General features: G+C 42.6%; 1 protein-coding gene across 4 annotated transcripts in view; it reads right to left on the bottom strand.

Moving 5' to 3' along the window:
• The window catches only part of fhod3a (formin homology 2 domain containing 3a), a 98,606-nt gene that overhangs the window by 24,254 nt on the left and 55,963 nt on the right, over window positions 1–18,389 (bottom strand). For all 4 annotated transcript variants that reach the window (XM_029248231.1, XM_029248232.1, XM_018750449.2 and 1 more), the window contains 8 exons: window positions 14,968–15,062; window positions 12,206–12,317; window positions 10,958–11,052; window positions 10,457–10,600; window positions 10,130–10,371; window positions 3,232–3,351; window positions 1,778–1,912; window positions 1,247–1,297 (listed from right to left, as the gene is read on the bottom strand). In XM_029248231.1, coding sequence (XP_029104064.1) covers window positions 1,247–1,297; window positions 1,778–1,912; window positions 3,232–3,351; window positions 10,130–10,371; window positions 10,457–10,600; window positions 10,958–11,052; window positions 12,206–12,317; window positions 14,968–15,062 — 994 coding nt within the window. The remainder of the gene's footprint in view (window positions 1–1,246; window positions 1,298–1,777; window positions 1,913–3,231; window positions 3,352–10,129; window positions 10,372–10,456; window positions 10,601–10,957; window positions 11,053–12,205; window positions 12,318–14,967; window positions 15,063–18,389) is intronic.

Raw genomic sequence — 18,389 nt, 5'->3', positions numbered from 1 at the left:
AAACCTAAACAGCCTGAAGAAGGAAAAGCTATGTTGAGGCTAATGCTAGCTAGGGTAGATGGAAAAGTGTAAGGGGGAACTGAGGAAGGTTGAGGTACACTGAAACATCCAGCTAGGTCAAAGTAAAATCTTGAAGGCTAAACATCTTTAAGAAGAAGATATCATTGAGGCTAGTGCTAAGACATATTGAAGATGGCTAAGATAGACAAAGGAAAGAAACCAAGGCTGAACTGCATTTTTACAGAGAGACTAAAACAATTAGCTACAGGTAGATGTTACATAACAGAGGGTTAAGCAACTGGAAGCAGGCTGGAGTAACAAGTGGCAGCCAGACAGATGGACCATTAAAGGTAGACCAAAGGCAGCAGTGGTAGACTGGGAGAGAGTTCAGAATATGGACAGGTAAGGATTTCTTTTCCCTCTAGCACAAAGCATAAGAACAAAGCCTGTTCTTTACATTTTTCCAGCTCTTTGTCAAGAGTTACTCTCATAGTCATTTTGAGCTTAATATTTCTTCTCAGGTCTTTTCAAAATGCAACTTGTTCTTAAAAATTCTTGACTGACAATGAGCATATTTGTCAAACACAAGAATTCAGCATTGCTACCACAATGTAGTCCATAACCCTTTTTTGAAAAGAGGAAAACTCAAAGCAGCACTAGGTCTTTACAATGTTCATTATTCAAACAAAAGCAAACCAAACTGTAGTGGACAAACAAAAGGCAAATTTAACAAAGCAAATTTAATCGTTTTCTGAAAGTGTTCTCACCCATAAAAGAAATAAAATTAATTTGCTGGCGGAAGTGCGTGGTGGAAAAAAACACACAAAGTGGAAAAGAAAAAAGACCAGGAAATTGTTTTGGTTTTCTCCCTCTCTATGTGAGAAAAAAGTTGGCAGGGGAAAGCACATTTTAACCTGAAAACAATTATCCAATCATGAGTTGGGGAGTGGGGTGAAAGCCCCTCTGCCGGTGACCACCCACAGAAACACATCTCATTTAGCAAGCACTGCGCTGTGGTTGTGAAAACACTGCTGCGTTCATCCCGGCGTCGGCTGGTGCGGTACTCTGATCTGTTAAATTTGTGTGGGTTTTATGTTGTGCTTTAGTGGTTTAAAAATGTTTTCTGCCAAGGTCAGAATACAGAGTTTACAAAGTGTGCAGTTTGTTTGAGAGTCTGCATTACTGAGTTGCCATTGTGTGTGTGTGTGTTTGTTGCTGTTAGGTCTACTGTTGGAAGCATTCTTACCTCTCCTCCCGTGCTTGTCTGGCCTCCTCCATTTTATCCAAATAGTCTCGACTGACCCAAAAACAGAGCACACAAGAAAACAACACATCAGTAAGAAAACACGTCCACTGTGGAGGGCAGTCTGTTACTTCTTTTCTCTGCGTCCCTTTGTTGGAAAAGAGATTTCACACAAGAATTTTTGTTTCCCTTGATTTCTGTCATCCGTACAATATAAGAAGATATTAATCGTCCTTTTCAGCCTTTCCCATTGTTTTCCATGGCTGCCGTAGAGGGATTAAGTGCATCAAGTGCAGCTCATGTTTGATCTTCATGGCAGTATCTCAGGTTTGTGATGATGTGTTTAGTAGGGCCTGGGTTCTTGTCCATCTGAGATGCGCTATAGGTGTTTAGAAGGTACAAAATGCAACAAGGATCTGATCCTGACCATACTGTAAGTACACAACACATGTGTTTGATAGGTCCCTGGTCCAGGTACTTCTGGTCTCAACAATATGTTTTTATGAGATGTGAGGGGCAGCAACTGATGTTCACCTGAAGCGGTTCCTTTCCTCGCGCTCAATCCGGAGCAGGCGCTCCTCCCTTTCAAGCCGACGGCGTTCCCGCTCTGCTGCCAAGGACTCCTGGTGTTGCCGGTACGAGGAGGTCAACAGACCCCCCAAAGCTGGTCTGAAAGGGCAGAGGGAGTAAGCAAGAGGGAGTGGCATAATATTCATTGTCAGCAAGACTAGAATAATAGAATGTAATATAGTGTTAATACATGCAGCTATAGTAATCAGTAACCATTGGGTCCCTTGAAAAACCACAAAACTAAGAACAACCCAATTAACAGGATTTCACTCTGTTTAGTTTAGTTTACTTTAAAAAATAAATGCCATGTTTCCTGTTTGCAGGCTCAACGATTAAGGCTGTGTGAGCAGTTCTGAGCAGCAGCGCCCTTATAAAGAAGGCACTTCTAAAATCCTCAACTATACCCAAAATGCTGTCAGAGCTTTTTTACAGAAACTGTTTGTCTGCTGTGTTACTTGGTGAAATAGTACTTTGCGAACCTGTAAGTATTTAATGAAAACAACCAGGAAACTCATGGAGACTTTGGTTGCACTAATTTGCGTGACACAGATCCTGAGGGACCCTGCTTACATCTGAAAAACTAGCTGACTGCAGCAAAAACAGGAGGCTTCCAACGTATATCAAACACTCCTTTAAATAAGGTGACAAAGTTGGCAAGAAGGACAAGAGGTGAACAGAAACTAATGCCATGCAGAAACAGAAAACAAGGCAATTGGAGTTCATTTTAAGTACATGTGTTTACATTTATTTGCTCTATGATTGCATGCAATGCCAAACTCATGTCATCACAAACTCAGACCAATAATGTAATAAAATTCCTTCCCAGAAAAAAAACATTCAGCAGCCTTATAGCAGTTAAGACATAATAGTATAACAACTGGAAACCTGGGAAGAAAACAGATTTTTATGTATAGTCACATACACACACACACACATTTTCAGAACCGCTTGTCCCAGACGGGGTCACGGGGAACCGGAGCCTACCCGGGAACACAGGGGCGTAAGGCGAGAGAACACACCCAGGACGGGACGCCAGTCCGTCGCAAGGCACCCCAAGCGGGACTTGAACCCCAGACCTACCGGACAGCAGGACTGCGGTCCAACCCACTGCGCCACCGCACCCCCTTCCTATAGTCACATATTTATTGACAATCCAATTACAAAATGAATGTGGTTGCATATATATATATGTGTTTATAAACTGAATTTCATATAAACTGTCATCAGAATTCTGCACAAGTTCAACATGTTTCAGTTTTTCTTTGAGTTTAACCTGTTGCACCTTTCCGTTAAAGAGTTACATTCTTCACACCAAAAACTGTATGTTTTTTCTACTTAGACGCCTGAAGGTCCCTGACGATGTCACTGAGGTTTTACTTCCTCTGCCAATATCTGTAGTATATCCAATGACCACTCACCTATCTGCGCTAGTCTCGGATGAGGGGGACGCTGCTGTTCCGTAGCGGCTGGTAGGTGTTGAGGGAGCACTGAGGGTAGAGTAGGACTTTGCAGAGGGCAGGCTGCTGTTGTCACCACATCTACATGGAATGGAAGAAGGGTGGAAATCAGAAAATGAAATGATGTCTCCTGTGTTTAACTGAAGAGATTTGTGGCCCGGAAACTGATTTGCCTCCTTCGGACAATTGGCCCAGGAATGATCTTCAGGACTGTATATAATGCAGACACAAGAAAAAATGGGACACAACAAAGCTAAACTTGGGCTGGCTTTCTGAAAATTAGCTATGGTTACCTGAAAAAGCAGACTTTGGAATACTGAAATGTCAGTGAAGCACTATTACTGAACATCTACATTTCTGAATTAAAAACAAGTGATTTTTCCATATACTTTGCATCTGAACATCTAATTCCCTCCTGTTTCTGAGAATTGATTACTAGAAAATTTGCTTTCAAAATGAGAAGTTTGAAGTGGACTGGTACACTGATCACACTTAAAACACTACATTAAGTGAATAAGTATTGCTTACTGGACCTTGGTATGAGTCTTGACATTGACCATAAACAAGTGAAAGAAACTCAGGTAATGGAAAAGGGAAATAGAAGTAAAAGGTGTGAAAGAAACAAGCTGAATGTAGTACAGTGCACATAACAAAGTTAAATGTCCAGTATGAAAGTAACGTGACAGCTACATCAGTTATGGTCAATAGTCCTAGTACAAATCATTAACCACATAATTAGAATTTTTTGCTCTGTTTAATTTCCCCACTTCTGTGGAAATTGGGTTTATTTCACACCCCAATAATGAACTTCTTTCATTCTCATATGACCAAAGTCAAAACAAACCTACTGTTTTTTCACAATGGCATCAAAGTCTGCTGACTGCTGGCAAAGCCTTTCAAAGTTAAGTAGTCCGCAAACTTTCAATAAAAGAAAAAGTGGAATTTAAGTTCCACTGGCCAAAGCATGAAAAGTCATGCACTGAAATTACATACATCAAGCAGCATGTAAATGACTATTGAACATGGGAAATTGTTTCCAGAAAGTCTGAGCTGAGGGTGGGGGGAACAACAAAAGTGGAAGATAAATTAGGAGTCAAAGATTTTGGGTCAGGAATTAAATGTCTCACATCCGGCGCTGATGCTAACACAACGACAAGGGATCAGTCAGAGTGTAGTGCTGTTGTTTGCTTTTCATTCATTATTCTGGAATACAGTGAAAAACAACAAAGTGAAGGATAAGTGACAAAGAGAGATGTTAATGCTTGAGTGCGTCAGGCGTGTTGTAATTAAGAGTGATGTAAGGGGTAGGTGCTCAAAGAACAACTGTTTGCAGAAGTGCTACAGACAATGGTGTCAGTGCTAAAAACCTCCAGCTGGCCTCCCTTTCAGTTTGCAGCATTTTTATAAACACTTTGAAGGCTAACCAAGGCTCAGAATAACCATTGCTTCATGGTTTGTTTGTTTTTTTTTTTCCCTTTGCTGAAGAATTATTCTCCACCACAATGAAAGGCAGATGAACAATGGACTTGAGGCGACTTCATTATAATCAGAGTTGTTCAGTGGAAAGTTTTCCCACCAGTGGCTTGTGAATGAAGTGCTTGCGTGTAACAGACTGTCTCTAAAAATGAACTGCTGGTGTGAAGGTGGAGGACATACCAACTTAGTGCTTGTGGCTACATGGAGAAGGAGAAGGTGGTGGATGTACAGTATAAATACAGTGAAGCTGAACATATCGATGGTGGTAGACACATGAAGGGGAAGGTGGTAGACATATAAACTCAGTGAAAGTGGACATATCTGTATGGAGCTGGTGGACATATGCTAACATTGTGATGGTGGACACACCACATCATTCGGTGCTTGAAAACAAGGAAATAACGGGACATGTGCCCAAAACTGGGTGTGGCAAGGATTGTTAAAGAGTAAGTAAGACACTGAGGATATCCAGCCATCTACCTGCATGATATCTGGCCTGCTTTGTGCGATGCACATGTATCTTCTTCATCAAAGTCGTAGGAGAAGAGATGGAAGGGTGAGTGGACAAGGTACGGCAGGCGCTCTGGAGATGGTGAAACAGAGCCCCGCAGGTGGGGACCAGTCTCCACAGAGGGAGGTATGCTGAAGGAGGACTTCCTTTGGACAAGCAAGGAGGCCAGAATGGAGGGTTGGGCAGAATTAGGATAGGCTGGAAGAGGGAGATCAGTCTCCTCTTTCTCCTCCCTGGCAATCGTGGTTTCAAAATGGACTAAGTCCTCATTACACGAGCTTGATTTAGAAATCTCCTCTGCTGCTACTATGGATGGAGTCACAAGGACAAGCTCACTGTAGCAAAATGCAGAATGGAAAGAAGGAATGTGAAAAGAAAATGTGACATTTTATTACAGCATTGGGAATGCTAATGAGAAACAGAAAACAACAGCTACAACAGACAGGATCATCTTAGAGGGAGAATGGAGTGTACTTTAACTGTGGTTAATTTCAGCCACAAAGAACTCCACTTATTATTCTGCCAGATTAACACCAAAATACTCAGTTGATTCTCTGTAGAAAGTTTATGGGTGGGTTTGTAATGTGGGGTCAGGAGTTATAGACATGGTTAGTTATGGACATCAATGTCTTCTCTAGTCTATCTGCTCTGTATACCCTCTTGAAAAATGCACCACTGTATGCTGTCGAAAGACAGGGTTGACAAGAGCCTCTACCCTACAGCAAATAAACGAGACACGTTGCTGTAATGCAAGAGCACATTCAAGACATTGCTCTTGTTGGATAAAGCAGCAGGGCTTTGCCGTCTGATTCATGGTGCAGAGACAAATCAACAGTAGACAGTGGAAATACGTCATTTCAAATTAATTCATTTTCGTATAAAAATCTTCCCAAGATGTAGCCTTAAAACTCAATACAAGAGCATAGAGAGACAAGTAATATTAGTAATAACAACAATGACCACAGTTAAAAAGAATTATAGGAGAAAAGCCAGGAAGCCATGGAGAAGAGGAATTAAGCATGGCAATGAAGAACAATTAGTTTATCTCAGGGTTGTTTGGTGTGTTTGGTGAGTCAGAAAAATGGAGAAAGAATCTTTAACAATATGTTTGAGAGGAGATAAAAATTCCTAAACTTTTAAAAACTCATGGGAGAGCAGCTTGTGATACAAATGCTATGTCAAACCAGTCTCATGCCCACTTGTTAGATGCACTCCATGTCCCAACATCAAGGCATCCAGAAAACTGGGTGAAAAGACATTGAGGCCAGTCTGGGAGAGGATTGGCATCCAGTATTACTGAGGTCCAGTGAGGGAGGGGTCACTATGGCATATCCTCTAGTCCTAGAATACCTGGGAGCACCCTGCCTAGAGGACTCTTCACCCCCCTCCTCCTCCTCCTCCTCCTCCTCCTCAGTATTAGATTCTGTAATCGGAGACTCTTCCTCTTCTTCCTCCTCATACTCCTCTCTGTGGTGAATTGGAGGGGCCGATAGGAGGAAAGAAGGAGGGTAGGGGGCAGAGGCGGGTGACACACAGAAAATGGAGCAGAGGAGAAAAGACACATGCAAAGACAAAATGAAAACAAACAGCAGGCAAGGCAGAGAGTCTGGCCACAGGAGATGAAAGAGGATGTGGTGCAGAAACAAAACAGCGCCACACTCAATGTATGGACATTACATTTAAATGGAAATACTGTAGCTTTTCCGACGATGGATCTTCTATAGACCTTATTAAAACAGACTACACCACAATGACAATATATGATAGATGTAGATGAAACCGTAGATGTTGTGAGCAGTCCAGCGAAAAGTTGGAGTGAGGATTACAAAGAACCCAATATTTACCATTAATGTTAGGTATATCATATTTTTTTTTCCCTAAAAATATAAGCAAATGTAAACCATCGCAAAGAAAATAAAAGGTCAGCTGAACCTTGGCTAGACTTTTCAAGTTCCTGGTTTTGTTTGATTTCCTATGACTTTCTGTTCATCTGTAGTCGCTAAATCATGGCTGTTCACTCTGTAGAGGTAATTTACTCAATCAGTTCGCATTAAACCCAGTTCACTAATCATAATGTTAGTTTTAATAATTAAATTACATGGGAAGTGTTCTGTATTTATGTACAAGGATGTAAATGCATTTAGGTGGAGCATGAGCATGTGGGGCCAGCCACCAGAGTGATGCCCAGGAGCCTGAATGCACCAGACAGCTGTCTGTACATGTGCTATGGCAAAGAGGCAAGGAACTCATTAAAAAGGCTGCACTGGCGGCCAGATGTAGAGAAACACACCAAGATTTTGGCTTGAACATCAGGGTAATACACTTCCTCTGCTCCTGCTCACCCTGGCCCACCAACACTGATCTCAGCTGCCCTGCGATCTTAACAGGACATCTTCCACCCAGCGGCCAACCATGTCTGATCCATTTTTTGCCGGGGGGCTGCTTCTGCTTCCCAGGTCCAAGCTACAACCTAGTCTGCATTTTTCCCAGCTCAAAAGAATCAAAATACTTTCTCATAAGAGTAACAGTTCAGCTGCCAGCTCTCTTCTGAGATTATTCCTTGTCCAATAAGTCCAATAAGCGGCCCAATAAATTAAGATGAAAAGAAACACCAACACATTTGGGACTGCTTTGAGCTGATGAAAGCCTTGCTCGCTGATCACTCTTTCTGGTGGAATGACTATGATGGGCAGACCCATTATTTTAGTAAAGTTACATAACCTACAAAAACACACAGGAAGCCACCCATATCTTTTTAGTAATTTCAGTGACACATCTGTACTTATCCACCTGGTTTTATCTAAGACCCAATATAACACCCTTGGTACATTATACTATACAAATGATTTATGATTATAAATAAAGCAACCTGCTTGCTAAAACACATACACAATTTTGTATTTATTGTAAAATCTGTGAAAAACCTTCAGCAATCCAATTTGCTGAGATGACACGTCTCCTATGGAAAACAAACGGACGATGCCAATGAAAAGGTATTGAGCTCCATTATGACATCAGTCCGTTGCACAGAGAGGCCACAACAGAGCTTTTTTAAATTGTAAGTGAACAAGCAGGTTTGCATAATGTGGACTAACAAACAGTGCAACATGTCTACATTTACCTAACGCTTTCTCCAGAGCAACTTACAATGTTAAGGTTACAACTATTTACTGATTCATACAGCTGGGTAATGTTACTGGAGTAATTTACAGTAAGTACCTTGCTCAAGGCTATTACAACCAGAGGTGGGAATCAAACCAACAATCTTTGTATCTAAAGGCAGCAGCTCTAACAACTACACTACCAGCTGTCCAGTAGGACCTTGAGCAATATGGCAACCTCACATCCCAGATACTCACACAGACAAACACACAGCACCTCTTTTTTCAATGAAGGTTTCTGCTTGCAGTACTTTCTAAACCGGCTCATTGTGAGTTCCAGACAAATTTACACCCCATAGAGAAGGTGTTGTGTTCTTCAGATTGGCCCTCTTCCATAATTTAACAAAAACGCATGATCCTCGCCCTAACAATGAAGCAGACACTGACCCCCAGAACATGACATAAAGAATCAGCTCAATATTTACATTTATTTGCTTAGCAGACACTTTTCTCTGAAACAACTTACAACAAACACTACATAGCATTACTAGCCCACACACCTTATTCACCAAGGTGACTTACACTGTTAGATACACTACTTACAATGGGTCACTCATCCATACATCAGTGAAACACACTCTCTCTGTCACTCACACACTATGGGGAATCTGAACAGCATGTCTTTGGATTGTGGGAGGAAACCAGAGCACACCCACACAGACATGGGAAGAACATGCAAAGACCATACAGACTGAGCAGGGATCAAACCCACATTCTCTCACACCATGAGGCACTGTGAGACACTTGCTGTGCCACCATGCTGCCTCTTCCATTACAAACTCAAAGACACATAAAGGCACACAACAACACATCCACCCACACACACACACTGTAGGGCAGAAAGAGACACATTCACATACTTCCAGACAAACAAACATTCCTTATACAACTCTATGCACAAGGGCACACAAGACACTCCAGCGTACTCACATCTACACAAAACTCAAACAAATAAATGAGAAAGAATCACAACTGCTGTAAGGAGACCATGCAGTTAGGTGCCAGGTTGCCATGCCAACCTTTGATCCTGAGGTGAAGCACCAGCCCTGCATGGTACTTACATGGGTCAGGGTGCAAAATCGGCTTCATATACGCACTCATTGCCAGGGCTCAGACTAAGCCAGGGCCATAGATGAGTGGAAGGGGGAGAAGGTATGAGATGCCGGTGAATACGATCAGCTAAGGTGAGCATCAGGTGGTTAGGAAATGAGGGACTACAAAAAGGCCCTGCAATTCACCCATCTGCTTAATGTCACTCTTTTCGGTTGATTTTACCTTGAATAAAGCACTTTCGGCGAGCTATAGATGATGGCGAAAGGACAATACTAATGGGAACACTGAGCACTGAGTTAATGTGGAAACACGTCAGCTCAGGCAAAAGATCACAGAAGAGGGTTTTAATACTTGGAACGTGATAGCAGTGAGCAAAGGAGCTTCTGTGGTTTTGTTTGGGGTCCTAGTATTACCTTTGACCTCCGAGAACTCATGAACTTACATCACAGGAAGGAGATACGAGTCATGCTGCCAGTTTGCTCTGAAGCAGAAGACAATCATACAAAGTTGTCACACTGTGTGTTGGAACACCCTTCACCTCAACATGAGGTGCAAAAATGTAAAGGTGGAATTTTTGGAAATCACAACAAGCTTCGATCTTTCAATGTTTTCAAATTATGACAGCAAGTGAAGACCCCAAAAAGTGAAGTGGTCTCACCTCTCGTTCATGTCCTCGGTTCTCTGTCCACCAAAGGGCAGAAAGCTGCTGGTGTGGGTAAGCCCATGTGGGCTACTGGGTGAAGCAGGGGCTGAGGAGCGCCCCAGTGAATGCCTCCTGCTGCGCCTCCTCTCCAGCCCCCTCTTCTCAAAACCTCCCTCCACGCTGGACCGCCTTCTCTCCCTGCGTCCTGTAGGAGGTGGCTGGCTATCATCATCTCCATCTTCGTGCCGGAGTGTTGCCTAGGACAAACAACTGATAAGGCATGGGAGGTGCAGTGCTACTCACGGGGTCAATATGAGAGCAGGTCTCAGTGTGGAGGCTCACCTCATACATGTTGAACTGCTCTACCAGGTCAAGGTCCGTCCCTTTCCTGTTCAGGTGTCTGCGTGACACAGCCTCCATGCCCTGTTCCTCTAAAGCATCCACCAGATCATAGAAGGAGTCCTGGTCTGGTAGACCTGCAAGCGTCTGGGATGACACAGGTTCAGAGGTTATACCTTTACCTTTCCAAAGCCTTTTTACCCCTTGTTTACCAGTGTGGAGCCAGTTATGCCACTCATGCAGAGATATTGCAAACTTATAAGTGTAATACATAAGTGCTTCTCTACCTCAATTCAAGTCAATAAAATTGGTGTCAATTCTGAACCACGGGTTTTTCAAGAGAAAAACAATATGAACTGACGTACAGTAAGTCAATTATTTTCTTAACAAAGGTGAAGATCATTTGATACTGAAGTTAAAGCCAGTAGCTTGTATTCAACTGCAGGTAATTAATATGGACATAAACAATGCAAAAGTACACCTGATGTATGGTAAGCCTCCTACCTTGTTAATGAGTGTCATAGCATACACCAGCAGCTCTGTGTCCACTCCATCCTTCTCATCCAGGATCTCCATGGCATTTGACCACAGCTTACAGCCTGAATGGAAAACCACCAGTCAGTTACACCACACTAGATCAACTTCTCTTGGCTATAAAAGAATGTTGCTGCTAGATTGCTTCGATTGCACTTGTGGTTACAATGGTACCAGAAGGCTGTGGTTCTAAACCCCATCCAATTCTCCATACCATAGGATTAAGAATGGTATCTGCTGGCCCTCAGTATTAAAGCACTTAAATGAGATAATTACATGTGCCACAGAAGGGTATTAGAGAAGTTTCAAGGTTATACAGCAGCCACAGGCTGGGATGGTCAAACCTCAGATTTTTTCAGCCCTCTCTCCCTTTCTTTCCCTCTCATACTCCCTGAAAGACATATCTTTCTGAGACCTGGGATGAGAAATGTCCTGTCAATTCTTGGAGGAACACAGAAGTGCTCCCCTCCAAGTCCAGCAGGAGGCAGACGAAAACCTATAATGGGAGAGCTAGGAGACCCCCCCCCCGTGATAATCTCCCCTCAGTCTCCCAGTGCATCAGAGACACACCACTTCATGCTTTCCTACATGTACAGTAAGATGTGCGCCTTGGACCCAATAGAGAGATTCAAGTAACTCAATGCACTCTACATGCAGTATAGAGATTGGCAACCTAATAAATTGTTAATGAGCGTTAACTAGCTCATCAAATATGTTTTTTATACATTGCACCAAAGTGAGACAATGGGTATGCACAGGCTATAAGCACCCAGGTAACTTTGTCTTCTAAGATCAAACTACAAACTACAAATATACAGGTAACCCATGAATCAGTAAGACCCCTTGAGCAAGGGATTTTAAGGTAACCCAGTCTAATTCACACACCCTGTAGAATACAGGAAAATAAATCCATCTCTAATGTAGAGTCACCATCTTCTCAGTTAAACACACTGTGGAACAACTGTCCCAGTTGAGAAGCGTGGAGAGCATCCTCACCAAGACCAGCATGCTCATGACTCCAAAAGTTCTCAATGGTTTACTGGAGCTGCTTCATTGTCCTGTCTCATGGCCTGCTTTGTGTTTCATTAGCTGCTAAAAATATGCTCTTAAATATGTAGACCAGCTAAGGTGTGAGAAATAATCCTTTTCTCTATCTATGACCCCTGAGCTTGATGGAAGACTGGTGTGATGTGTGTGGGGCGACCCGTTCGCACTCACCTCTCTTGGTGTCCACAGCTGTGACAGCCTGGACCAGCAGTGCAGCATTGGGCTCAGCGTACTCGACAAACACCAGTAGGAGCTTTAGCGCTGTTTTCACCACCAGACGAAACTGAATGCAGGAAACAGTATGCTAAACACACCATTGACAGCTCGTCACTGTGGGTGTGCAACTTTTATAAAGGAAAGTTCATGCGAACAGACACAAACATTCAGAAACACACACAAGGACAGAGCTGAGAATGGTCCAAAACAGTGCAGTGAGTCCATTCCCAAATACTAGTAGCTCTGATCTCAGGACAGAAAAGCTTCTGTCTATCAATAGCAACACAAAATATTTTGCATTGGTACAAGTCAAATATGCCAGTTTTGACAGAAATTATACTACCGGTGGTAAAACCAAAAAAGTTGCCATTCTGAAAATTAATTACTTTTTGGTGTCATATGCATATATATGCAAGGCCTGGCTAGTAACAATGGATGCATTTCCTATAAAAACAACTGTAATTACCATGGAGCCATGATAAAATTTCAAATTTTAGCGTGGCTGTGTTTGAATCTGCCAGGAATGCATCACGAAGACGGACACTCATGTCCTGCTGTGTAAAGCGCAGGTCAGTTAAAAAGGTATAAATATGAAGGTTTGTTAAATACCATCTTATATTTTTTCAAACACTCATATATGTATCTTTTGACACTGGTAATGAATTTACAAATTATAAATACTCTAATGACTTATGATGAGATATGCATAAGGGTTAGTATCTTTGTTTGACAATGAACAAAAAATGAATTACAGGACTTTAAACTTTTTGACTTTTAACTATTCCAGATAATGAATAGACATTGTCCCAGGAAAGTCTAAAATATAAGTATTTATATTTTTTTATCCATTTTTCTTGTACACAAAAACAAAGAAACACAGAAGCAAACTTGCCCTTGCACTCTATACTGCTGTCAAAGCAGAATAAAGTCTTGTGGCACCTTTCCCATTAGGACTAGGTTTCTCTGGGCTCTAACAGATTATGATAATTTCTCTTGAACTTGCATTCTGCCTGTATAATATCCATGACACAACCACTTCAGAAAGAGTGAGGCTATACCTTGGATCTCACGGGATGTTGTGTTAGCTAGTGGGAGCTTGAAGCCTATAAATAGCGATATAATGGTCAATTCTGCACTCTACTGCACTGTAAAGCTTGAGCCCAAAATCTATTTTTCATTTTCTAACAGGGACGTTCTCAGAGGGATTATTTTAGGAGAGGGCACATGTGTGAATAACTGTCAGTTCTGCTTTGGTCAACTAAAAAGCCAGACTTGAAGAGACACAAAGGCCCGGTTCTCCAGACATGGGTCTTTATAGTGGCACTAGATGGGTCAGAACACAGAGCATGGCAGCACAGTGAGTTATTTAAAGGTTATAGCATCTTTCGAAGCGCACAGATATAACTTGTAGTTCTAAAAAGGGTTTGCAAAAACCAATATGTTGTTGCGGTCAGTGCTTTCATTTGGTTGAAATAAACACAGAACCACTCTTTAAAAGGAAAGAAAAATATGAATTAAGCAAATGGATCCCTGCAGCGTCAATGCATAAACATTTGCTCTTCTGATGATTCCAGGCATTTTTTCATGGCTCAGGCCTTCCTTTTTATGGGTTTTCTCATTGACTGTTTGCAACGAGCCCTGAAGAACTCAGATTTTTGCACTGCATTCACAAACTGCACCACAGTAGACCCTTTGCCCAATAAACTGGAGATTCACCACTTCAATCGCTAGTTTCAGGGGGTAGAAAGACATACTGCTACAAGATTTATCAATATGGCAAGTGTGTCTCAATCAACCAGGAACATACGGAGATACAAGGAGAGAGAAGAGAAGCAAAATCTAACCGAGCAGTCCCTTGCGCTAATTACATTTAAAGCAAATGCATTTTTTTGAGACTATACTGTTGCTTAGTTGATGGTTTTATCCCAAAATGACTTTGACCTTTGTCAATTCATTCAAATGAGTTTTTGCTGGGCTGATTCAGGAAAAGTGTGAGAGGCATCTGCATCCAGTCCCTGCTCTTTCACTATTTTGCTCTCCATGCTTCCCAGACCCACTTTGACCTTGTCCATACTCCCCAAATCCCCAGGACTCATTGCTGTTAGCCACTTCCCTGACCCCGAAGGCACATAGCTGCCATCATGACACCTATAGCAACGTTACCAATTTGCAAGTAAAGCCTGGGCTAAATCTTGAAGAGTGGACAATGACACTAGATAATGAGGGAAAAATAGATTTTCTGCAAAAAAGGGGGCCGAATTTGGCTGCATGTTCCAACTGTGTCTTGCAATCAGCCTTATAAAGACTGTGAACTTCAGGCATGCCCAGAATGCCAAAACTAAACAGTGTTCAAATGGATAACTGATTCCAGCTACTAATCAGATATGTACTAAATAATCATTGTTAGATAAGGTTTTGGAATGGAAAACTATACTGTTAATACTCCCAGAAGACAGCAATGGCCTTCCATGTAATAAGTACAAGTTGGCCCAGTGCTGCATGTCTGAGATGACTGTGCCATAAAAAAGCTTCCTTATGAGGCCCCCTTACTCTTGATGTGTGTACAAGCAAAGAAGCCATAGATGTGAAAAAAATGTGAAATATGAGGATGATGAAGGAGCTTGTACAGGGCAATGTGCCTCACAGATTACCTGAACAGCATAAAGTCCTCTTGTATTGTGCAGTGCAATGTGATGGACAGCAAAGAACATCTGTACCTTTGATCCAATGAGGGAGTACAGCCACTGGATGGTCTCGCTGTGACCCATGACCCCATTCATTCCATCGACATAGAGCATGATCTGTCCCAGGGCTAAGGAGAAGAAAATGGCATTTAACTGAGTGACATTGCTTTATATATTCATGTAAACACATCACTACTGCTTACATGTATTGCTTAAGGTAATGACATATTTTGTTAACAATATACATTCTGTTATTATTATGTAGGTGTTTTTTCCATTTTCAACCTTGATTTATTCATATTATACTCGACTCAACTCCCAACATCTAGCATGTGCCGAGAAGCTCTGAGAGCCCCACTGCAGTCAGCCTACAGGTCACATGACATTCTGGAAGAATCAGTGGATGATACCTGGCCAACCCAGAGACATCCAACACCTCCATCAACTTTACCATTCAGAGTGCTCCAAGCAGAGAGTTTTATATTATGTTCCACTAGCATGAACTCATAGCCATAATCAGTATTATTAATACTTTGTTGCTTAGCTTATAGATTTATCCTCTGATACATTAAGTGATTAATTTATATAACTTCAGCCATATCAAAAAAATGAACACCCAAAGTACCTTCCATTATCAAAGGGCTTTATTCCTTATTCCACTTTTGTGTTACTCATCAGTGTATGTTTCCATGTGTCTGTGGGTGAGTGAAGCAGACTCTGGCTGCGTGGTGTAAAGATCTGACAGTCTTCATGGTGAAAGGTCCATTGACGGTCTGTGTGGGGAGAGGGGGTTGGGTTGGTTGATCCTTGGGGATACAGGAAGTGCCAGTGAAACCACAACTGTCTCCTTGGTCTGCGGAGGAAATCCTCAACCTGGTCACATTTCCGGAGCCCCACGTTCAGACGAATCCACCGCCACAAAGAGCAGTCCCCATGGAGTCTGGGGGCTAAAACTGTCAAATGTGTTCAGCGATGGATGCACTGACTGACAGATCCATGGAAGAATGGCATGTGAAAAAATAGCCCCTTCTCTGTCCTCCTTTCTGCGATTCATAAATTCACATGACCAATAGCTGCCATTAAAGCAAAGCATATGCGGCACAGTAGTGCTACGTGACACGAAGAGCAGACTATCTCCCTTATGAAGATGGGAGTAGTTATGACCAAACACATTTAACCAATGTGTGCTTCCTCTTAATGCAATGTAAAATAAAACAGCAGGGTCTATTTTTTCTCAACTATTGGGTTATTAAACCTTGACAATAGGCTGCATTATAATGATCTGCTCTGAGTAATCATTGACCACTGTTATTCATTAAACTTGCTTACTGTCCTCAGTACACAGTCGGAAGCAATAAAAGGACGGGATAATTCTTTTAAAGCTTTGGTTCAGTACGCCTTGTTGAACTTTGCTTCCGATGCGATTGAAAGAGAAAGATAGATGTTTGAAGGGAGTGCGAAGGGCCAAGAAATGAACCAGGTCCAGTCCTAGCACAACTCAGCACCAGATGGGGGTTAATGGCTGTTTAATCAAAACAGCAAGACAGAAAAACCACCCCCCCTTCAAATGGAAACAATGGCAACCAGATCCAAGAGCGCTGCGTGGAGCTTGTTTCAGCCTTAATGAGATACGGCTGAAGGCGACAGCGAGGAAAAGACAGATAGATAGAGAGAGAGAGAGAGAGAGAGAGAGAAAGAGAGAGAGAGAGAGAGAGAGTGAAATATGAAAAGGAGAAAAACTCCAGAACACACATAAATATGCAATTTCAAAAATGATCCCAAACATAACTCTTATAGAACAATTTGACAACAGAACTGCTATTAGAGTTCATAAGTACCATCAGCAACTCACACACACACTCACTGGCAGAAACCGCTTGTCCCAGGTGAGGTCATGGCAAACCAGAGCCTAACCCAGAAGCACAGGGCGCAAGGCTGGAGATGGAGGGGACACACCCAGGACAGGACGCCAGTCTGCCGCAAGGCACCCCAAGCAGGACTCGAACCTTGGACCCATCAGAGAGCGGGACCTGGCCAAACCCGCTGGGTCACCACACCCCTCCATCAGTAACTATCAATGTGTTTTCTCCACTGGCTCTCCGTGCTGTACTGAGCCGTCGCTGTGCTGTGGAGAACTCAGTGCTATTACTCTCCCAGTGATTGATGGGAGGAGGGTATGCGGAGCGGGAGGTACGGATGATGACCGGGTGAGTGGCACCACATGTAGCGACCGAACACCCTCTTCAGAAAGCAGTTTGCCACATGTGACCTTCACTGCCTTTCCTTCTTCAGTCAAGGCTTTTGGTGTCTATGTGTTATGTGTGTGTTTCAGATGAATGGAACAGGATAATACACCGTTACACTTTAAGCATACATGAATGCACTGTCAAAAGTTTATGAATGCACCCTTTGACTAGCACCTAGAATTCATGCTGCATATGGCTAGAGATCAGAGAAGGTGGAGGGCTTACAAGTACTGCTGAATTATCCCACCCTGCATAGCTGGCCATGTACCCAGGATCACACACCAGGGTTTATGTTATCTCTCTTAATGTTGCAGGAATTTACATAGACAATGAAGACTGTGGACAAAATCCCGAAGATCAAGGTGCTCTTTTTATTATTATTACTGTCATTATAATTATGAAATCATTTTGTTGACACATTTCTCCAATGCACATTACAATATTCATCCATCCGTTGTCAACAACCGCTTGTCCCGAGCGGGGGTCGTAGCGAGCCGGCACCTTACCCGGCAACACAGGGTGCAAGGCCGAAGGGGAAGAGGACACACCCAGGACGGGATGCCAGTCCATCGCAAGGCACCCCAAGCGGGACATATGCAGTCATGTTAATAAAGAACTTTGAAGACTTTGAGTCACATATTCCATCCTTTTTGTCCACTCTTCTGTATGATTTATCCCCTACCCACTGTTACACATCCCTTTATAGTCAGTGGAATTTTTACTATTATTAATTAATTGGTTAACGGACAATTTTATACAAAGAAACATACAGCATTTTACCCAAATATACAGGTAATTAATCTGACATGAGGAATTCAGGGTAGAAACCTTGCCCAACAAACACACCAAATGCGTTCTGTGACACTAGGCCGACTACTTTGCTCAAAGCTACAGTTCATGGGAGACGCAGGCTCTACACCTGGCCCGGCACTGACCCAAATGCATACCTAATCTCACAACCATTTATAACTCTAAGAAGAATGAGGAACTGATGTGATGCGAGCTCCCTTCTGAGAACCAGAGCTGCTGTTGAGAGATGAAGTCGGTGGACTCCAAGTGCCGGGATGAGCCGCAGCGATGTCTCCCTCTGGATCACTATTCACTGTGAGAGAGATGCTGGCAGACAGCTCTTCATCAGTCAAAGCGTTTAGGCAGACTGCACAAACACATATATAAACACATCTAAACACACACAGTGGCCCATATGAG

This window comes from Scleropages formosus, chromosome 23 (assembly GCF_900964775.1).
Source record: "Scleropages formosus chromosome 23, fSclFor1.1, whole genome shotgun sequence".
NCBI classification, from domain to species: domain Eukaryota; kingdom Metazoa; phylum Chordata; class Actinopteri; order Osteoglossiformes; family Osteoglossidae; genus Scleropages; species Scleropages formosus.
The sequence above is the reverse complement of the archived record's forward strand: the minus strand, read 5'-3'. Positions and strand labels throughout refer to the sequence as shown.